Source organism: Carcharodon carcharias, chromosome 28 (genome assembly GCF_017639515.1).
Source record: "Carcharodon carcharias isolate sCarCar2 chromosome 28, sCarCar2.pri, whole genome shotgun sequence".
Classification (NCBI taxonomy): domain Eukaryota; kingdom Metazoa; phylum Chordata; class Chondrichthyes; order Lamniformes; family Lamnidae; genus Carcharodon; species Carcharodon carcharias.
The window spans coordinates 15,552,406-15,575,830 of NC_054494.1; the positions used below are offsets into that span (position 1 = coordinate 15,552,406).

General features: G+C 41.1%; 1 protein-coding gene across 2 annotated transcripts in view; it reads left to right on the forward strand.

Annotated features, from left to right (window-relative positions):
- LOC121270922 (A disintegrin and metalloproteinase with thrombospondin motifs 14) overlaps positions 1-23,425 on the forward strand; it is a 185,818-nt gene that overhangs the window by 151,037 nt on the left and 11,356 nt on the right. For both annotated transcript variants that reach the window (XM_041176543.1, XM_041176544.1), the window contains exons 9-17: positions 5,218-5,350; positions 6,306-6,419; positions 8,367-8,515; positions 10,448-10,623; positions 11,701-11,834; positions 12,255-12,378; positions 20,145-20,225; positions 20,505-20,668; positions 21,924-22,089. In XM_041176543.1, coding sequence (XP_041032477.1) covers positions 5,218-5,350; positions 6,306-6,419; positions 8,367-8,515; positions 10,448-10,623; positions 11,701-11,834; positions 12,255-12,378; positions 20,145-20,225; positions 20,505-20,668; positions 21,924-22,089 — 1,241 coding nt within the window. The remainder of the gene's footprint in view (positions 1-5,217; positions 5,351-6,305; positions 6,420-8,366; positions 8,516-10,447; positions 10,624-11,700; positions 11,835-12,254; positions 12,379-20,144; positions 20,226-20,504; positions 20,669-21,923; positions 22,090-23,425) is intronic.

The following is a 23,425-nucleotide window of genomic DNA, read 5'->3' on the forward strand; positions in this document are numbered from 1 at the left end:
TGCACTACAATTACTATTTGGGGCCTGTAAACAACTCCCAGCAATGTTTTCTGCCCCTCGATGTTTCTTCATTGTTTCTTGATTTTACTATGGTTAGATTGTTTGGCTATCCCATCCTTTATTATCATTGATACCCTGCCTCCTCTTCCATTTTGTCTATACCTTCTAAAAAAAAATCCTGGAATATTATTTGTCATTTATATAAATGACTATGTGGGGGGTAGGATTAGTAAGTTTGTGGATGACACAAAGATTGGCCGGGTGGTTAACAGTGAGGTTGAATGTCTTGGGCTACAGGAAGATATAAACAGGATGGTCAAATGGGCAGATAAGTGGCAGATGGAATTTAACCCTGAAAAGCATGAGGTGATACACTTTGGAAGGAGTAATATGTCAAGGAAGTATTCAATGAATGGCATGACACTAGGAAGTTCTGAGGCACAAAGGGACCTTGGCGCATGTGTTCATAGATCTCTGAAGGCGGGGAGGCATGTTAGTGGGGTGGTGAAAAGGCATACAGGACACTTGCCTTTATTAATCAAGGCATAGATTACAAAAGAAGGGAGGTCATGTTGGAGTTGTATAGAACCTTGGTGAGGCCACAGCTGGAGTACTGTGTGCTGTTCTGGTCACCACATTATAGGAAGGATGTGATTGCACTGGAGGGGATGCAGAGGAGATTCACCAGGATGTTGCCTGGGATGTAACATTTAAGTTATGAAGAGAGGTTGGATAGACTTGGGTTGTTTTCGTTGGAGCAGAGAAGACTGAGGGGCGATCTGATCGCAGTGTACAAGATTATGAGGGGCATGGACAGGGTGGATAGGGAGCAGCTGCTCCCCTTAGTTAAAGGGTCGGTCAACAAGGGGACATAAGTTCAAAGTGAGGAGCAGGAGGTTTAGGGGGGATGTGAGGAAAAACCTTTTTACCCAGAGGGTGGTGACAGTCTGGAATGTGCTGCCTGGGAGGGTGGTGGAGGCGGGTTGCCTCACATCCTTTAAAAAATACCTGGATGAGCACTTGGCACATCATAACATTCAAGGCTATGGGCCAGGTGCTGGTAAATGGGGTTAGGTAGGTAGGTCAGGTGTTTCTCGTGTGTCAGTGCAGACTCGATGGGCCGAAGGGCCTCTTCTGCACTGTGTGATTCAGTGATTTGGTTCCCAGCCTTGGTTACTTTGCAACCACATCTCCATAATGCCTATTAAGTGAAACCTATTAATATCCTTCTGCGCTATTAATTGATATAATTTGTTGTGAATGCTTTGTGCATTCAGATATAGTTCCTTTAGCTCTGACTTTTTTCTAATTTTCCCTGACATCACCTTAGTCACTTCTGCCCGATTACCTTTGTTGTACTCACTGTTTCTTCCTGACTCACTCTGCTTGTTATTACCCAAAATGCTGTTCTGCTCTAGAGCCTTGGCATTTATCTGTGGCTTTTGAATTTATCCTTTCCTGAATCGTCCTACCCTGCCTTTTATTAGTTTAAAGCCCTACCTGCTGCCCTAGTTATTTGATGTGTCAAGACACTGGTCCCAGTCTGGTTTAAGCAGAGTCAGTGCCAATAAAACAGTTCCCTCTTTCCCTGGTACTTGTGTTAGTGGCTCATGAAATGAAATCCCTGCATCCCATACCACTCCTTCAGCCACACATTTGAACTTCTAGGCTGTTTATGTCACTTAGTGTGTGGCTCAGGTAACAATCCAGAGATCATTACTTTTGAGGTCCTGCTTTTTCATTTGGATCCTAACTCATCAAATCCGCCCAGCGTATCATCATTCTTGATTCTACCTATTTTGTTGGGTCATGCATGGACCACAACAACCGGATACTCCCTCTCCCGCTTCAAGTTCTTCTCCAGCCGCAAAGAGGTGTTTTTAACCCTGCAATCAAGCAGGCAGCACAGCCTTTGGAACTCCCAGTCATAGCTACAGAGAATAGTATCTATTCCCCCAACAATAATATCCTCTATCACTACCACATTCTTTTTACTCGCCCTCCTTGAATGACCTTCTGCAATTTGTTCATTCATCCTGCAGTCCTGGTTCTCAATTACACAGGTAGCAAGTACTTTGAACCTGTTGGTAAAAGTCAAGACAAAGTCTTCTCCATTCCATAATCCTGGATCCTGGTATCTGCCTGATGAGTAATCACGCCCTTCTGTCCCTGGCATTTGACCGATTCTAATGTTCCACTAATCATAAAGGGTGCAACTGCTTCCTGGAAGAGTGCGAAGGTCACTTTTTCTCTCCCTAATGCCCTGCAATAACTCCAGCTTAAAAAGTTCCTCAGGGTAGTATCCTAGGCCCAACTATCTTCAGCTGTTTCATCAATGACCTTCCGTCCATCATAAGGTCAGAAGACGGGATAGTCACTGATGATTGCACAATGTTCAGTACTATTTGCAACTCCTCAGATACTGAAGCAGAAAATATTCAGGCTTGGGCTGATAAGTGGCAAGTAGTATTCACACCACACAAGTGCCAGGCAATAACCATCTCCAGCAAGAGAGAATCTAACCATCTGCCCATGACATTCAATGGCATTCCCATCACTGAATCCCCCGCTATCAACATCCGAGGGCTTACAGTTGATCAGAAACTCAACTGGGTCAGCTATATAAATACAATGGCTACAAGAGCAAATCAGAGGCTGGGAATTCTGTGGTGAGTAACTCACTTCCTGACTCCCCAAAGCCAGTCCACCATCTACAAGGCACAAGTTAGGAGTATGATGGAATACTTTCCACTTGCCTGGATGAGTGCAGCCCGAACAACTCTCAAGATGCTCGACACTATCCACGACAAAGTAGCCCACTTGATTGGCACCCCATCGACCCCCTTCAAATTTACTTCCTCCATCACCAATGCCCAGTGGCAGCGGTGTGTACCAAGATGCATTGCAGAAACTCATCAAGGGTCCTTCAACAACACCCTGCAAACCCATCACCTCTATCAGCTGGAAAGACAAGGGCAGCAGACACATGGGAACGCCACCAGCTGCAAGTTCCCCTCCAAGCCACACAACACCCTGACTTGGAAATATATCACAGTTCCTTCACTGTTGCTGGATCAAAATCCTGGAACTCCCTAACAGCACTGTGGGTATTAATACATCACATGGATTGTAGCGGTTCAAGAAGGCAGCTCACCACCACCTTCTCAAGGGCAGTTGGGGATTGCCAATAAATGCTGGCCTAGCCAGCGACGTCTACATCCCATGAACTGCAGCTTCTCAAGCTGCAGATGCTTACCCAGATTGGAAAGGTCTCATCAAATTCCCACATGCTGCAGATATGGCACACCTTCTATCCTGCTATTTCAATCTTTAGTTATTTACTTATTTAATTAGTCACTAATTTAGTGAAGATGCAAGATTAAACTTTCCACACAAAAAATTGCCCAGGCATTTCAGTGGACTTTTTAAAACTTGGCTTCACACTGGTCTGCAGTTAATACAGTAAAGCCTCAGAAAGGTGAGTCTATCCCTTACTGAATTCGACTTCACCCAAATTGCACTGCATAAATTTGTATTAATACAAAAACTGAAACCACTTTGTACCAAAGCAGGTTTGTTAGTTCAACTGTACAGAGTAATTTTCCAATCTTGTGCTGGTGGATAGCTTACTGCAGTCCATTTTACATTCATTATTAACTCACGATTCCCAATGCATGCAGTCAACAGGTGAGGTTCCCCATTGAAAGCACGCACTTGGAAAATTACTTGTCGTAAGTGCACAGGTAGATTCCTTGTATTTAGATAACCTATAAGAGGTACACTTGATGGTATGATTTATACATCTGCTCTGGTTGTATAACTATGAAGCAAATCCAGCAAGATTATACTCACAAATAAAACCAAAGAAAATTTCAGCATAAAATGAGGCCATGTGACCTGCCATCCCTGTACTAGCTCTTTAGGAGAGCAGTCATGCTTAGCCCACATGACTACTTTGCTCGTGTAGGTTCCTCGTCCTCAACTACCTTTCTAACGCCCTTTTAAAATTGTTAATGCAGTCAGCCTCCATTATCTTTTCAGATACAGCATTCCAGATCCTGACAGCTCTCCAAATGAAAATATTTTTCCTACTCTCCCCTTTAGGTCTTTTGAAAACGTTTTAAATCTGTGTCCCACTTTCCAGAGGTTATCGTTTTTGTTTTTTTCTATCCATTCTATCAAAACCTCAATAGCGCCTTGCTAGACAAGAGCCATCATCAGGCATTTTGAGTTTTTGGCCTGCATCCGACTTACACTCTCCTGTAGCAAGACTCCACTACAGAAGCATAACCTTGCTGATTTTGCCCTTGTATACATTACATATTATGCTGGAGGATCCCAAATAATATATACAATTCCCTGCTTCTGATAATTGTAATGCTCCCAACGGCTGTGAATGAGAAAATCTACTTTCAGTACCTTGGGTCTCTTCTTACAACTATTTCCACTAGAATAAAGAAGGATGTGAGGAGATTTAATAGGAGTGTTCTTTATTATGAAGGCTTTTGAGAGGGTGAATAGCGGAAGTCTATTTCCTGTGACAGCGTCACCAGTTTAAGAATTTCTTTAATGAGTTAAACAAGGAGGCTGGTGGAAATTTCTTTGTGTAAAAGTTTGTATGAGCTTGAAGTGCTTTGCCACAGGGAATGGTTGAGGCAGAGAACATGCCTAAGCAGATAAGTATTTAAAACAGGAATATGAGGACATTTGGATCAGTTTTGCTCTAGCAAAAAAATTAGCATAATAGCATTATTAGCATTAGCAAAAATAGCTTGAAATGCCTCACTGTTTTGCCGTATGTCCTATGGTTAATTGTAGTGCTCTAAATAAGATAGTGGAGTTGCATAGGCAGATGGCTTGCCTTTAGTTGTTGGAGCCAGCAAACCAAAACAGATAAATCGTGATCCTCCTAGATAGATCAGGAATCCTGTAAAGTGCAACATTAGTGTAAGTGGAGCACCAGAGATTTTCTCTTCTCACCACCTCCAATAATTTTGCAGCTGAGATTAAAAGATCTCATACAAAACATTGGGACAGTGAGTCAAGGGCAAGTGTTGAATATACTACACCCTGCCATTCCAATATGCTGTGTCACTCTTCCATAACAAATAGATCATTTCCTTTGACATGAAACAAAATTAATTATTTAAAACAAAATAAAATCTGATATGACTTAAAACTTTTTATGCCAAATTTCTTTCTCATGATTTCTGTCAGTTCCTATGACTGCCTGCTGGATGACCCATTTGAACACAAGTGGCCAAAATTGCCAGAGCTTCCAGGAATTGACTATTCCATGGATGAGCAGTGTCGTTTTGATTTTGGAGTCGGTTATAAAATGTGTACAGCTGTAAGTATTGTTTTGTTTCATGGCCTTATTGCATATCTCCATTTTTACTTATAATAACATTTGAAACTTGTTATAAAATACAATAGACCAATTTTTGTCAGTCTCTTTCCTTGAGGAAGTTGCTGCCAAGTTCAGATTTGGTTTCGTATGTAGTCGATGATGATACACGTACATCTGGTTTATAAGACCGAGAATATTGTGAACCATTTTGGGCCCCTCACAGGGTGGGTGATATAGACGCCCTTAGAAATAGATTTGGAGGAAGGCGACTAGATTGGTGCCTATCTTAAAAAACCTGAGTTATCACAATTCCATTAGAAAATTGGTCTTTCTACTCTTTTAAAAAACATAGACTTCAGGGAGATTTGATTAATTTGATTTGTCATTTTGGGCAGACAATTTGAATTAGTTAGTTAGAATTGGCGACATGCATATAATTTATGTAAGTAAGGAACTAGGATAGGTGTCAAGGGGTTCCTTTTCTGACAGAGGTTCGTTGTCCTCAGGAACAATTGTTATTTTGTACAGTGGGTGCAGATTCATTGCAAGTTTTCAAAAGGGAGCTGGATGAGTTCCTGACTGAGGCTGATATCATTGTGTACAAAAGAAAAGTGAGATGTTGGGTGATTTGCCTCTTGGTCACTACAGTTTCCTGGGATGTGTTTAGATTGCCTTTAGCAGATCAGAAAAGCATCTCCCAAATTTTCAGCACCCACTCGCCCCAGATTAGTCTAGTGTGTTCTGAATGTTTTTAATTTTCCTCTCCCAGGAGGTAGAATCATTGTGGTTTATGATACTTAGTTACAACATGTTTGAGACTGATTTGATGGACCTGTTGTCTTCACCTGCCATTGTTTTCATATGTTTGCATGTGTAATGGATTCTCACAATCCAGGATAGCTGCCTATCACAGGACCTCACTGTCTGTCTAAAACCATGTTTGTCCCTATTGCAGTTCCGAACCTTTGATCCCTGCAAGCAGTTGTGGTGTAGCCATCCTGATAACCCTTACTTCTGCAAAACTAAAAAGGGCCCACCACTAGATGGGACAGAGTGTGCACCTGGAAAGGTAAAAGACCAATCTACATATTAAAAATAAATGGCGAGGGTAAAAATTTGTTCCAAGCACCATCTTGATGAGTAATTGTGTCCCACTCTTAATCAGTCTAGCTTTATGTCGACCTTCCAGTAAATAAAGCCTTTATTGATCATGGACCAGTGTTTGTAGGACAAAAGAATTCCTTTAGGGTGATGAACATCAGATCAGAATCATTTTAAAAACAGAAAATGGTGAAAATATGCAAAAGTTTTGACTGCATCTGAAATAAGAAATCATCGTGGATGAGTCCGATAACGAAACTTGCTTGCCCTCCTCTTTCACTTCTGATAAAGAGAGCCTGAATTTATTGAGCCTGGGACGTTCTTGGAAGATAATCCTGATGTAAGGACAAGGGCAGATTGAGCCAGATCCAGGTAACCCTTGGTCTCTGCATCAAAGATAATTTCAAGTGAATTTCTTTAGCAAATGGGGGTCAACAGAGGTTTTATCCAACCCCTTGGAAGCCTAATGTCACAAAAGGAGCTGGGTATGGGTGGGATGGTGTTGTCCACTGGAATTCCTGCCACTTCTTTCTCCCCGACCTCAAACGTACTGGTTGCCAGCGGTTCAGTACAGTGGAGAAGCATAAGTGTGGCCCATGGGAGTGGTCATGGCCAGCATCATGTACCAGAACATTCAAGAAGAGAAAATTCTGTGCAGCATTTTTGCCATTATTTCTTTTCATCAGTGTCAGTAGTTTATAGGCAGGATTTTGCCCTTGGCGGGGACTGTCTGGAAGCCAACGGCTGCCCACGATCGGCTTCACACTGCGATTTTACACGGGCAGGTCGATTAAGGCCTGCCCAGCGTGGAGTGCAAGCCACAGCGCTCAGCACTGCCTGTATGGGCAGGGGGAGGAGGGCGAGCGGGCCTAGTGTGGATGAGGTTTCCTAAAAAATGCAAAGGCTGCTTGGCCTTTTTGCCTGCCTGTTAGGTTGGAAGGGCAGCGTAAATTTGAATTTAATTAGCTTTTTAATGGCCTTAATAGGCCTTTTAATTGTCGGTGGGCACGCAGCTGACTCCGGCGTCAAACGAAATATCGCGAGACTGCACGATGATGCTCACCCGACGTCATCGCATGCCATTTTATACCCGGGCGTGTTGAGTGCCTGCCCGCATGCCGAGCATAATAATCTGCCCTATACTTAGGTTTTTGAGAGCATTTATTTCAAAGCTCACGTCTGATTCTGTCTATGTTAATTTGTTGGTTGATCACTTATGTAAGCATTAGTATTATTGCATTGTTTTTCTTGCTTTGCATTTGAGACTTGTAGGCTATAGCAAAGCTGGCAGTGGGCTGATTGAGTCCATGGGAAATTTACAATAGGCTTGATAAACAACATGCTGTTTATGACTCATCTTCATTAATGATACATATGAAACATTTTCTTGCAATCTTGTCCGATTTGGTTTGTCGCTCAAAACATTAACTGTTAGCAATTGGTATAAAACAGCTAGTGAAAGTTAATAATGTAATAGGTTTTACACATTTGTGCAATCTGTAACAAATTGTTCAAGTGCTCTTGCAGAATTTATAATAAATAAGGAAAGACGAGATTAAAGATTTAAATTTTCTGAATCCCTGAAGTTTTTATTTATTATAAAAAGACTGTTTTGTGTAGATCTAAAGAGCAATTTTTACTCGTTTTCGCTTCGGTTGTAGAGGTCAGTATGATGGGAGTCTAGGACACGAAGGACAGCTCATCCAAATTGTGGCCTGAACTGTTCTCCATCTTTTGAAGTTAATGGATGGAAAATTGTTGAGGTTGCAAATAGGCATTGTTGTGCTCTACTCCCAAATTTCCAAAACACACCCCTGTCACATGAAGCCCTGCAGCAGGAATGTAAATCTGCAATGTTACCCAACAGCACCTGGCAGCAAGTCCTGAAGATGGTTTAATTACTTCTACTTTCCAGTGGTGTTTCAAGGGTCACTGCATTTGGAAAACTTCAGATCAGTCATACAGTCAGGATGGAAGCTGGAGTTCCTGGACAAAGCTTGGATCATGCTCAAGGACCTGTGGTGGTGGAATACGTTTCCGTAGCCGACAGTGCAATAATCCTCCGTAAGTTCTTATTAACTGGCACATGATTGCATCCTCAGAACATTGCTCTTGCACAGTTACTGGCTTAATGTGTTCAGAGGAACATGCAGCTAGTAGTCTCAATTTATATTACTGACTCCACTTGCTGTCTGCTCAGGAAAACCTGAGCTCTGCACATGTCTACTTGTAGGTAACATCTTAATATTATCGAAGAGCTAACTAGTCAAACTACAGTCAGTGCAGTGCAGAATAATGCAAGATTTCTACTCTGAAGTAATTCCAAACCCCTTGGCTAAGTTCCATTCTTATTTCAAGGAAACGAAAGCTGTTTCATAATGATCCAAAGGCCTGAGTTTTCCACTTCTGCACTCACCAGCCTGTGACTTCCCCCTTCCGTTTTAATGAACAGGAAAGTCTTGAGTGAACACAGCGCATCCAAATTTTCAATGAATTTTATATCTGGCCTACTCTTTAAAAAAAATAATTAAGTAAAGAAGGAAAGCATCAAGTGTACGTCAACTGTAATACATGGCTATGTTTGATACCATATTAAGCAATAGACATGACCATTTATGCCATTCTGCACCTTCACGCTCAGTTTATCTACAATGAATTATTTATTTTTGCAATGGAAGATGCCTTATTAATAAAGGCTTGCAATTACGGTGGATAATTGCAACTTTCAGAATTGTTTAAATTCCTTCATTCGCAACGATTTAGTAAGTCTATTTTGCACAACAAGATGGCACAAACAGCACTAAGGTGCCCAATCTTCTTTCAGTGAGGCTGGTTAAGGAAGGAATGGTGGCTGGGGGGCACCTCTCTCCTCCTCTTTAAATATAGGATCTTAACATCCGTCTGCACCTCAGAGGCAGCTTCTTGGTTTTATGCCTTGAATGAAGGAATACACCTTTCACATTGCAGCACTTCAGAAACATGCCAGGTTAGATTGTGTACCCAAGTCCTGAAGCAGCAATTGAACTCTCACCCTATTGATTCAAAGGAAAGAAAGGTATTAACTGAGGCAAAACAAAAACAGAATTACCTGGAAAAACTCAGCAGGTCTGGCAGCATCGGCGGAGAAGAAAAGAGTTGACGTTTCGAGTCCTCATGACCCTTCATGACAGAACCAGTTCTGTCGAAGGGTCATGAGGACTCGAAACGTCAACTCTTTTCTTCTCCGCCGATGCTGCCAGACCTGCTGAGTTTTTCCAGGTAATTCTGTTTTTGTTTTGGATTTCCAGCATCTGCAGTTTTTTTGTTGTTATTAACTGAGGCAATTTGATTAGAAGTGAATGCTGGCAAGCAACAGTCTTGTGCCCAAATAATAATAGGATCTATCAGAAAATAATAAAACTGAAGAACATTTTTACACTATGCTTACATATATTACAATGATAAAGATTGCAACAACAATATACACAAATTTAGCATCAGGTAAAATTCTGTTTTAATTTACAAAAGTATGTTTTATATTCTTGCCCAGCATGTATCAGGAACTCTTTTATTGTTTAATTGAACGGGCAAGAAAATAAAATGGAACCAAACCCAGAGTAACCAGTCATTTGTTCTCTTCCCCACCCAAGCACAGCCAACTTCCATGCCGACAATCCCCCCAGTAGACTACCATTGAAGAACATGCAGCCTTACAAACACATTTAATGCATAAAATTCTGGATATGAACCTAATTTAAAATGCATGCAACTTGCATTTTGTCTCCATAGTTACCCCTTGTCACATTAAATAGTCTGGTAACTAAGATTACAGCACCAATTATCACTCAAGTTGGGTTGTCACTCACTTCTTCGATTCTGATCCAACAGTATAGTACAGTGCACCAGAAAGCCTTTTCTAAATTACCAAGGCTGCAAACATACACCTCTATATAAATAAACTGTAGCCTGAGGTACGAATGTATATCCTCTCGCTGGTTGCCTTTAATTTCTCTGCAGCCCTGCCTATGGTGGCCGAGACTGTCCTGGCCCTAGTTCCGAGTACAAAATCTGCAATTCTGAAGATTGCACAGGGCACTATGAAGATTTTCGGGCTCAGCAGTGTCAACAAAGAAACTCCTATTATCTTTACCAGAATATCAAGCATTCTTGGCTCCCTTATGAGCATCAAGGTGGTAAGTTTTCCTTTGAGACTGTATATGTTATGTTTTTTTATTTGACAAGCATGGCCAGAGAAATATTAACACATAAGACACTAAAGTGATTGTGTGCTGCTTGTTACTAGTTCAGTAATGATGCTGCATATAAGGGGGGTGATTTCCGACTTGGTCCTGCTGTTGGGGAGCTTTGCCCGTCAAAACCATATATGGCAAATTCAGAGGGACATTGCACGCCGTTTTCCTACTGTGATTTTAAATGGAATACAGCACATATCCAAATTTCCTGCATGTGAAACCAGAAAACAAAATTGAAAAAATGCTTCTGTAATGTGCTATGTACATTAAGTAACTTGGGAAAAGCTGCATTTCAATGAATTACATGTTATAATGTGGTGTTGATGTGATAAAAGGTTCTGAGACTATTCTGTGAGCTATGTGCTCTCAATAACACTGCCCTGGTCGCTAAGCTAAAAATTATTTCTGCTTACAATCGCCAGCAATCCAGACAAGCTGAACGTTATATCCTATCACCCTCCCAATCTGCCTGCCCTGTCCCACCGCACCAGGTGCCATTTCCCAGTCATGAGTTTAAGCAACCAGCCCATCCTTGGGACTCTTCAAGTGACATTGCTTAACCAGTTGCAAGCAGGTGTATCAATCAACCTGTGTTTTTACTGACCAACAATTTATTGCCCCAGGTCTCAAATTAGACATTTCATTTCCTCCATTGCATCCTTCGATCCTAAGAAAGCTCAGGGGTTTGGCATGTGGAAAAATATGTTGGACGCATTTATCTCTGTGATGGATATTTTGCTCGCATTAGTGTACAGTACCCTCAGGCTGCCAGTCGCACAACCTTCGATACAGCACCATGGCTGACATAGTTTAAAATAATTTTCTTCAAAAATTAAAAAGAAGGGAAGTATACCATATAAAATAAAAAATGCACAGGAATGATTTAAGGCTAAAACCATACCTTAAATGTTCAGATATTTCTAATCCTTTTATGCTTTGTTTTCATGATTTCTATTATTACGCATTACTCGGTATAAACTTCCATTTTGTTCTTCTATCCCAATCAACAAATTACAGAGGCTCAAAAATGTGAGCTAATTTGTCAGTCCAAGGAAACGGGGGACGTGGTGTTCATGAATCAGGTTGTACACGATGGTACACGCTGCAGCTATAAAGATCCCTTCAGTGTATGTGCTCGAGGAGAATGTGTGGTAGGTGCTCATCACCCGTGAAATCTCTGATCTCTGTCTTCCTCTTCTGGCCTGTTGTGCATCCTCAATTCAATCTGTCCTAAACTCTGGAATTCCCTCCCTAAACCTCTTCATCTTTCTCCTACTTTAAGACGCTTTCTAAAATGTATCTCCCTAACCAAGCTTTGGTCACCTGTCTTAATGCCTCAGTGTGACTCAGATAGTGATTCGATGAAACGCCTTGGAATATTTTCCATGTTAAAGACAGTACATAAATGCAAGTTCCTGTTGTTAAAATTAATTTAGAAAGACTTAAGGTTGGTCCTTCTGTCAATTTTTTAAAATTATGATTATTTAAACCCTTGGTTGTACAGCTTTTAATTCTGACCCTTTTGTCAACTGATGAAAATTCTGACACTATTGAATTATCTCCTTTTGAAGCTCGTGGGCTGTGATAAGGAAGTTGGTTCTTTTAAGCAAGAAGATAAATGTGGTGTCTGTGGTGGTGACAATGCGCATTGTCGAACTGTTAAGGGAACCATTGCCAAGACTCCCAAACGAACAGGTGAGTTAAAGGCGCATCGGTCAAGCCTTGCTCTGCATTCTGGTTTAACGTAACCTATTCAAATACATGTCACACTCAAAAAGAAACATACCTCCACTTATTTAAATGGGGTTACTGTCTCATTCGTAATGTTTCCTCATTGTTTATAGCACTGTATTGAATTCAGGTACATCAGGACATTGAGAGCAGCATGTCCATTGTTTGCAGATTTTATATAGCCAAGGCTTCTATATGACTTATGCTTTACGACCAAGCTGATGGGTATTCTTCCCTTCTATTGCACAATAAACTTGGAAAATCTGTCCAAGAATCTTGGATTAGGCTGACCCTTTGCTATAACTTTGTGTTCATTTATCTAAGTACTTTCCTGAGCTCTACTTGTGTTACTTATGGATTAAAGGACATGAGTTGCCTCAGTTGTATTAAGGTGTAAACTGTTTTCCCTTGTGTGTCTTCACAAACAGCCTCAAGTACTTTAGATTAAGTCAGAGCTGACAAACTCAAATAGTCAGTTGAGATCGCCACGTAAAGCTGGTTTCTGAGCTGTAGTGTGAAATAGAGAAATGGCAACTGCTATGTTCAATATATATTCAATAGTACAATATGTATGCAATGTCAAATTTGTTGCCTTGACCCAAAAAACATATCATAATGCAAACATCTCTAATTCACATTACAAGAATTTTGGATTTAATGTAGTAATTAGCACAAAGTGCTTCATGGAGGAGAAATGGATAGTGAACAGTTGATAGATGAATTATAGGAGCTGACCAGAGGTGTGACCAAAGAAGTAGGTCTTGAGGAGGCTTTAGAAGGCGAAGAGAGAAATATTAAGGTGGAGGGATTTAGGGAGAATCTCAGTCTGTATTGAAAGTTTTCATTGACCGAGCATTCACAAACTTCTGGGGGAGAGAGTTCCAGATTTTCATTACTGTGTGTGTGTGTGTGTGTGTGTCGGTCGGGGGGGGGGGGGGTGCATGGGGGAGTGTGTGTGACTTTACTCCTCCTATGCATTACGTTATTGTGATTCGTGTATAAGGACATCTAAGTTCTTTTGGTTCTGCAGAGCTCTTAGACTCTCACTATTTCAAAGATATTCTGACTTGGTTTTCTTGAAACCAAAGTGGATGACTTTAAACTTCTCCTTATTGACCACCATCTCTGTAGTTTTGACAAGTCAGTCTGTGTGTGTCCTTTGTGTAGCCTCCTGCTCCCACGTACACAACATACTGTGCCTCCATAGCATCTTCTGCAAACTTGTATATGCAACTCTCTATTCCCTTACCTAAGCTATTGTCTCAAGATGACTCCATGGGGCACTCCTTATGGAGCATCTCTATCCTTGGATCCTAGGTCATTTTGCCATCCTTTGCTCTTCCTCCAAGATCCATCCATCCACTTTTTAAACTCTCCTAGCTCAATAGTAGGCATATTTCAGCCCTAACCAGTTAACTGCTAGTTTAAACTGCCCACTGCCATCCCCCAAGCATGCCTGCTCTTTGTTTCGCTCAACTTTGCCCTGTCTCAGCTCATCTGGTACTGAAACACTCCTCAATACCTTTGTGAACTCTAGATTTGATCCTTCCATCACATTTCTGGCTCCCATCTTCCACCCTCCCTAACCTTGAGGTCATCCAAAACTCTGCGGCCCATATCCCACTCACAGCGAATCCCATTCATCCATCATCCCTGTGCCCGCTGATCTGCAGTAGCTCCCAGTTAAATAACACCTTGATTTTAAAATTCTCTTCCTTTGTTTTCAGATCCATCCCTGACTTTGCATCCTCCTATCTCATGAATCTGCTCCAGCTCAGTTCTGACCTGTTGAACAACTTCAATTTTAATCGATGGCAGCCATGCCTTCAGCTGCCAAGGGTCTATGCTCTGAAATTCCCTCCCTACACCTATCTGCCTCTTGTCCCCTCTTTCCTGCTTCATGGCACTCCTGGTGTCACATTTTGTTTGATAATGCTTCTGCATTGTTAACTCATGGTTCTGGAAGCATTTTCTTCTTTTTCTTGAGTTCTCTGCCCGAAGCCAGGTCCAGCTCACAGTGCCACAGTCTCCATCACAGGTAGGGCAAGGAAGCAAGTCTCGAACCCACCTCAGGCCAATCGATCCCCGTGCTGTTGGCACCAATCTAACCCACAATGGCCGTCCAGCCAACTAAGTCAACCAGCCCTCCCAAGGAGTCTGAGTTGCTGTGGCAAAATTCACTTTTACATGCATGTTGTGGCCTCGAGCTATGGATAGTGATAGTAGAGGCTTCAATTTATTTCCATCACATGGCTGTCAGGAATCTCTCCCACCACTGTGTGCTGGAAGGCTTTTCAGGTTGATACTCAACCTGTTTGGCTGCATTATGAATGCACCTTCCATGGCCACCAAGTCCTGGAGTGAGACTTGAACCCAGAGCTTGGCAGGGATAGTACCCACTGTGCCATAAGACCACCTATTCTGGAAGCATATATGCTGAATAATTATAGGGACAACACAATCATAGTTGGCGTTCATGGTGTCTCCAGTACTACAAGGAAACTCATAGGTTTAAAGGGTTTTGGACATTTCAAAATATTTGGTGAGATATACAGCCTGCAGGAGCAGCTGGCTAGACTGTACAAAGTAGGAGCAGGATTAGGCCCTTGTGCCTCTCAAACCTGCTCCATCATTCAGTAAGATCATGGCTGATCTAATTGTAACCTCATTTCCACATTCCTGCCTACCCCTGATAACCTATCACCCGCCTTGTTCGTCCAGAATCTATCTACCTCTGCCTTAAAAATGTTCAAAGATTCTGCTTCCACCACCTTTTGAGGAAGAGAGTTCCAAAGACTCATGACCCTCTAAGAGAAAAAAATTTCTCCTCGCCTCTGTCTTAAATGGCAACCCCTTATTTTTAAACAGTGACCCCTAGTTCTAGATTCTCCCTCAAGAGTAAACATCATTTCCACATCCACCCTGTCAAGACCCCTCAGGATCTTATAGGTTTCAATCAAGTCACCTCTTACTCTTCTAAACTCCAGTGGATACAAGCCTAGCCTCTGCAACCTTTCCTCATAAGACAACCCGCCCATTCCAGGTATTAGTCTAGCAAACTTTCTCTGAACTGTTTCCAATGCATTTACATCCTTAAGTAAGGAGAACAACACTGTACACAGTACTCCAGATGTGGCCTCACCAATGCCCGGTATAACTGAAGCATAACCTCCCTACTTTTGTATTCAATTCCCCTTGCAATAAATGATAACATTCTATTACCTTTCCTAATTATTTGCTGTACCTGCATGCTAACCTTTTGTGATTCATGCACTAGGACACCCAGATCCCCCTGCATCTCAGAACTCTGCAATCTCTCACCATTTAGTAATATATTTATTTTTTACTCTTACTGCAAAGATGGACAGTTTCACATTTTAGTCACTGAATTGTAATTCACAGTTTTAAACTGTGCTGGTTGGTTGAACAACTGCTATCCTAAGCCAGATGAGCAGAGCAACGGCCTAGAAACATTCTTGCAATTAACACTAAAGAGCTGTTTAGAGGAGAAACTAGCAGTGAAAATTGTGAACTTGGTTGCAGGATGTCAAATTACATTTCCCAGCATAACCCATTGTAGCGTACTGGTACTGTTCCTGGGGCACTGTTCTTAGTTTCTTCCCCAACAGGGGTGGGAATAATTATGCCTGAAGTGTAAATCCAAATAGTTGTGTTTCTTCCCTTCTCAGCACAAACAAAACCATTCTATATGTTCTGCATTCATCAGTTTTAAGTTAAATGAAAGTTTCTGCCATTTGGAGTTGAGCACCATTCTCTCGGGGCAGAATTTTGCCTTTGGTGGGCAAGCTCAGCGGGAGCGATTGGGAAGCCGACCACCACACGCGATTGACACTGCCCAGCATGAAACACAAGTGGCAGCACTCAGCACTGCCGCGGAGGGCGAGTGGGCCCAGTGTGAACTTCGCGCATGCATATGAATGAGCACTTCATAATCTCCCTGAGGCACAAAGCTGCCTCAAGGAGATGAAGAGATATAAAAAGAAAATAAAAGTGTAATAAAACATGTCCCCTCATGTGACTCTGTTACAAGAGCAGGGACATGCTATTAATTCAATTGTTAAACTTCTTTTTTATTTGTATTTGATTTTGGAAATCTCATCCCGTCTGTGGATGAGGTTTCCAAAAAAATGCAAAGGCCATTTAGCCTTTTTGCCTGTTCGCCAACCGTTAGGATGGACAGGCAGCAAAAAATTTAGCATAATTGATTATTTGATGGCCTTTTAATTGTCGGCAGGTGTGATGCTGACTCCAGCGCGCGCATGTGCCAACCGAACCATTGCGCGACTGTGCGTTCATGTTGACACGTTCATCCGATGCCAACGTGCGTCATTTCACCTGCCAAGTGAAAATTTCTGCCCTTGGTTCTTTTACAATTCTGAAATCAAAGGTTACCAAGTTGAATGGTCCTAGATTTCCTGAGCAGTTCATAGTCACAGTGATTGGCAAAGCTAAACTGTTTTCTACACCACTTGATATGTGCTCAGAGGTACTGGGTCAGACTGAAAGCTTGGCCTGAATCTTTGCTCACCAGGCGTGCATGATTGGCGGGCACGGGAGTGGATGGAAAATGGGCCCCCTTGAGCACGATTTCACACTGGCTGGCCAATTAGCCTGAACCACTCACTGAGAGGCTCAGCACTACCGGTGGGGGCGGGAAGAGAGCAGGCACCAACATCACAGTGGGTGCTGGTGAGCGCTTCCAGTGAACTCCCTGAAAGCAGACAGCTGCCTCAGGGAGCTACAGACCTCCACAGAATAAAGGAAACAACCAAAATGCTGCAAAATATGTCTATGCAGCACAATCAAGCATCTGAAAGCATACCTGATGACTTTTTTTTATGAGGTATGTTTTCTAATTTTATTTCCCCACGGAGATTTCATCCCACCCTGGATCAAAGTTTGAGAAAAAATGTAAAGGCTGCCTGGCCGATTGGCCTGTCCGCCAACCATATAAGTGGACGGGGCACGAAAAATCGCTTTCAATTGCCTCCTTAATGGGCTTAATTGCCTGCCTGATTGTCGGCGGGTGAGCTTTTGACAGCCACGCGCGCCCACCAAGTGAGTGCGCGATTACGTCAGGATGCTCACCTGACATCATCTTGCGCAATTTCGTGGCTGTACGGGTTGGGTGTGCGCCTGACCGTGGGACATAAAATCCTGGCCCTTGTCTCAATGGAGTTTGGTCAGCCTGGACTATAGCCTCACATGATAAATCACAGGCCATGTCAAGCTGTGAAAATTCAAGCAATAGCCACACACTTCTCATTATGTACTCCTCTCTTGGGAATGAACTTACACAGTTTAAGAAAACATTGCAACACCATGTGGTCAGAATCTTTCAACCAACGAGACAAACAAATACCCCATTTATTGCAAAACTTTATAGAATAAACGCATTCTTCCGAGAGGAAAAGCAAGAATCCTTTCTAAAATTTGTCAACTCCGAGTTACAAGGGTTATGCAAGATATGAATGATTTATTGACACATGATGAATTTTGCCTGCTCAGAGAGTTCTTTTGCAAATACTGCCTGTCATTAAAATCTTGTTATGAAAAATCGTTCCCCCTTGTTCAACACAACAGAAGTTCATCAAAACTGGCTAGTGCAGGAGAAAAATAGGCGTCCACTACAACTCAGTTCACCCAGACATTTGAAAAGACTTAATAGCTTAGAAAAATGCGCCGATGATCTGGAAATTGATTTTGGTACTGATAATTTCAGATATCAGTAAGGTTAAAAAGCCTGTTGGAAAAGGGTCTTTCAATGCTATTGGCAGTGAATGCATATCAGTATGTGCACCCTGTTCCCCCATCTCCTGCCCATTACAGTTAATGGAATGGTTACACTGCTGCGAATTCCCAGCTCTCTAAGGCAGGACTTCGTCCCGAGTGAGGGCAGAAGTCCCGCCTGCAGCAACTTAATGCTTATACAAGTGTGAAATGGCTGCCGGGCACCCGGAATCCCCATTGACTCTTCAGATGGCAAGAAACGAGACACCACCATCTGAAAAATTCAGGCCAAAGTGTCATGCCCAGTAAAGGCATGTCATATTACGAACTTACAGTCAACACTTTTAAAAATTGGACATAAGCAAGCTGTTAAGATGGTTGCTGCAATTTATGTGTCTTTTCGCATTTGGGCTACAGAAGTAATCAAATCTCCAGTGAATACCTAATTGAAATTGTATCATGATGGCCTTCCCCCATCCAAGCTAGACTGAGTGGGCCTCAGAAGTGTTAACCCAGCAGTCATGTGATCAAAACTGGGTTCAGTGATAGCACCTTTATTAACCCAGGACCCAGTAGATCTATCAGAACCATCAGTCGTCAGCCAATCTGAGAACCAGACTCTGAAACAAGCTGCAGGTCATCAAGCAGCCAAAGTATTTAACCTGTTCCATTTTCAAAGTTCACCTGAAAACCAACTCCTAGATATTCAACTACAAGATACCCCACATCCTGCTGTGAACCCTTCGCTTTCTAAGGCCCTCACTTCAACTTTAAATGATCAAATCCATTTGAGAAACCATAGGCCTGCCATGTGGGAGAGTGGAAATTGTAAATCTGTGACTGAGTTAGCTCTATTCTATAAAAGTGCACTATCTTTATTTGTATTCAATTTTTGCATGTGTGCATGTCGTGAGACCAAATGTGCAATGTTGACTTTCATTCAGGGTAAGTGTATAAGAATAAATAACCACCTTTATTTTAAACCCACAAAAGCTTGCTGCTGACTAATATAATTTGAATAAGCACTCCAAGAATAAGAAAAATTACACCCTTTTCCATACAAAATGTACTGATTATAGGAAGTAAGAGAGCAGATACATTCTGTCCATAACACTAAGCCAGAAACTTTCTCGGGGACAGAATCAATGCGTTGAAGGTTAGAATATCTTGGACAAACTCCTGACTGTCTCTTAATAGTATGATGACAATCAAAAAGAAGAACCTTCAGAAATTAGATTCCTTAGTCTCCTTCAGTCCGCTTTTAAGGGAACCATTGAACTGCTTTAAATATGATGAGGAAGAATTAAAATGTTTAATGGTTTCTTCATTTTATCATGTACCAGTTCTCAGCTTTCCGAAGTAAAATGTTAACCTTGGTTATGTATTTCCTTGTATATCCAATCATCTGACAGTTGACCTAGTCTCTCTCCGTAGTAGTGTCTGCTCCTGTCTCTACCAACTTAACCCCACCATGGAACCTATCTCTAGCACTTAGCCATTTTTTTGACCAGTCTGCATAATATTTTTTTGTTAGTGGCAAAATTTGACCAATTATGTGTGGATTTGCATGAAAATTAGATTAGGATTGTCCAAACTAATTTATTTACAATTATTGTAGCCACACGGAGGATCCATCCATCAGGGCTGGATTGAAGCCCAGGTTGCAGAGATGAGAGGGCAGTGTGCTAACACAATTGACAATCTCAAAACACATGCTCAAAAGGAACAAATCTTACCCTATATCTATACGGTAACATCAATAAAAATGTTACACCGTGACATTCACCAAGATACTCATATCTTGTTATCTTTGCAGAACTTGTTAATTTATATGAGCTTTACATTGCAGATAAACTATAATTATAGTAAGCAAACCAAGGACTTAAAAATATTCTGTAAGTTTTACAGTTTTCAAATCAAAAAGGAAGCATTGCTCAAGTTTGAATTGATTAATAATTCTAATGTCTCATATATTTCAGGAATGTTCAAAATGTTTGAATTACCAGCTGGAGCAAGAAATCTTCAGGTCGAAGAAACTGAACCGTCCACAAATCTAATTTGTAAGTTTATTTCAGGGATCTATTGACATATCAGCATTTAGCTTTGTAAATAGTTCCATAATTTTTGCTATATTAAAGATAGATTGAGAAATAAACTTCAGAGAAAATAAGTTGCTGGGGAAACTCTTAATTTATTTAGGAAAACATTGCATGAATTCATGACATTTTCACAAATTTTATGCTTTATATTGAAAACTTAAAACTGTGATAACTAAAACATTTCATGTAACTTTTGGGGTAAGTTAGGTCAGACATCTAATGGTCACATTTTCTTAACAGCTGTGAAGAATCAAGCAACTGGTAATTTCATTCTCAATGGCAAAGGTGAAAGTTCAAAACCAAAAATGTTTATAGAAATGGGTCTGGAGTGGGAGTATTCCATAGAAAATGACAAGGAAATCCTTAAATCCAATGGTCCACTGCACAACAACATAGTTGTTTTTGTAAGTAATGCAATTATTAAATGTTCTTTTTAAAGACATTTTTTTTCTTTATTCTTCTCCCCTTAGAAGGTGCCATCGCCCTCGGAGGTATAATTCCTCCAATATTTCACCCAAATATCTGGACGCTAATGCTAATCTAAAGATTGAAAATGGGCAGGCTGATCAACAACTGGGGACATCACACTAGAGCATGACCTAACTTGACAACCACAGAAAAGCTGGAAAGAGGGAGATACTGGATAGTGGTCATCAGCAAAAGTCCAACTTATTCCTCCATCACTAGCATAAAAGCCTGAGGACATCAACCCCACCTCTACAGCCACTTCAAAGCAGATCAATGACCTGTGATCCTCCTAGTTTATATGGTTCAGTCTTGACAGTTAATGCAGACCTCCAATAGGTCTGATGCAAAAACAACCATCTCAATGGTAAATCCACATTATTAGCAAGCAAGGTAGAAATCCTTGGAGAATACAATTCAGAATGTAATGCACTGCAATATTCACCAACCTTTACAACAAGGAGTGCATTATCTCCCTAATCCCATGTCGGTATCAGTGAAAGTTTTAAAATACTTGTGTTGGAAGCATTGTTAAGTTTTGATTCATTCATAGAGTTATACAGCACAGGAGGAGGTCGTTTGGCCCATCGTGCTTATACTGACTCTGAAAACCATCCAATTAATCCAGCTGCCTTGCTCTTTCCTCATAGTCCATAGCAAGGTAATCCTCTTCAATTCAGCCTAATACGCTGTGTGGAAGTATTATTCTACTCTCTATAAATCACTTTTGAGATAGTTTGGCAATGTGAAAGGCGATCTAAAAGTTGAATTTTGTTCTTATTAGTGTCCATGGAGTTACTCATTTGTTGGACTGTTTAAACTGTTCTAAGGGAGGAGGGAGCTATGATTCAAAGCTCATAAATGTGTGATAGCACATCTTACTTTTAGTCCAGCATTTGAGACTGCTTCCAAAGGTATAATTGCATTAGGGATTTCAATATTTAAGGCCAGGCTTAAGCTTGAGGCAGAGTTTGCAAATCTGAAAATGATACTACTTCTTGGAAATAATTAGAAAACATGCTTTTAAGTTTGGCCAATTGCCACAGCAGAAATGCGCAAGGAGATATATAATTTTTTTTTAAGAAGGCAGTTCAGGTGTAAGTCTTTTCAGGGAGTTTGTGCACAAAATTAAAGCCATAATGTTCTAGATTTATTGGAGCTTGTTTAAATGGAAGAGAATTTCTCTTATTTCAGATTAGTCCACAAGGTGAAGACGCTAAATCAAATTTAATGTACAAGTATGTTATTCACGAAGACCTACTTCCTGTGATCGGCAACAACAATGTACTCCTGGAAGAGACTGAAAGTTATGAGTGGGCTTTAAAGAGCTGGTCCCAGTGTTCGAAAGCCTGTGGAGCAGGTCTGTTGTCAGTGCCATGGGTAACAGCACACTGCTGCATGTTTATGAATACATTACACCTCATTCCACTTCACTGCAAACAAGATTTTCCATTCTTTAAAAATCGCAGCCTGTTGGAATTTTCCAAATTGAGGTTTTATGAAAGTTAGGAGTCAAAAGGCTAGCAGAATTTTTTCATCTAAAGGGCAGAGGAGTTATGAAATAATTAGGGGTAAAGGTATTTGAATTCAACAGTAAGATTGGATTTCAGACAATTATTGTGCATTTATATTGCAACCTTAGCACCGACGCTAAAGTTGTGCAAACCCAGAGTTTGGAACTGATCTGACTTTGACATAAAGTACGAGACTTCCTGGTGTGAAATGACACTGCTTTGCACTGGCACTGCAGTTGTGTAAATGCATCTTGGCTGTATTTTTTGAGAGAAATTAATTGAGGGATACGGTGAGAAGATAAGTAGGTAGGTTTAATCTATCAAAAAGGGAACTGGCTGCTTGGATCCAATGTCACTATCCTGTTCCTAAAGAATTGTTTGCAGGCCCATCATTGATCCCAAAATTTGTACAAAGGAATACATGACTTGAGACTTTCTCAAGAATAATCTATAAACCAAGTAACTTCAGTATTTGATGCTGGAAAGATACTTCCTGAGCACAAACCACTGTGCTGTTATAATAAGGTATACCGATGCATTGGTTTGCTCTTTTGCTCAAACCAAGCTAGTCTGAATAGCATAGCCTGAAACATTAAGTTGGTTCTGAACTTTCCAATGATGTTGTACAGAAAGCAGCATCCAGCCTATGGAAGGAAGCCATCTCAACCCAACCTTGTGGCTGCAAAGGCAACCAATCGAATGCATCATTCAAATAGGACTGAGCAGGGGATTAAATCTGGAAGGACTCTGCTTTTGACCTGTCACAACAGGTTTGGAGATACTTTGATTTTTTTTTTTATAAAGTGTGAGTATTTTGGTAAGACAGTTCCCCAACTTAATTTAAAAATGAACAACTTCTAAGTTTTCCCCCATTATACCTATTAAAATTGAGACTCCTCAGAGAAGACCTTTGCCTAAGGTGAGCAGAATACCATCACAGTGCACATATAGGGTTAAATTTTACAAATTCTTGTTCCATAGCACAGAACTTTGCATATGAGTACCGATTAGGAATTTGGGTGCAGAGGTCACCACGCCTGCAGACTTCTCTGCCCATCAAAAAACGAAGGAATGAAAAAAGATTCAGGATGCACTGCATTGTGCTGAGCCTCATGTCTGAAGTCCAGATATACATTCCTGTTTTATAAAGAAAGACTAATTCACTGAATCTACCTGTACTTA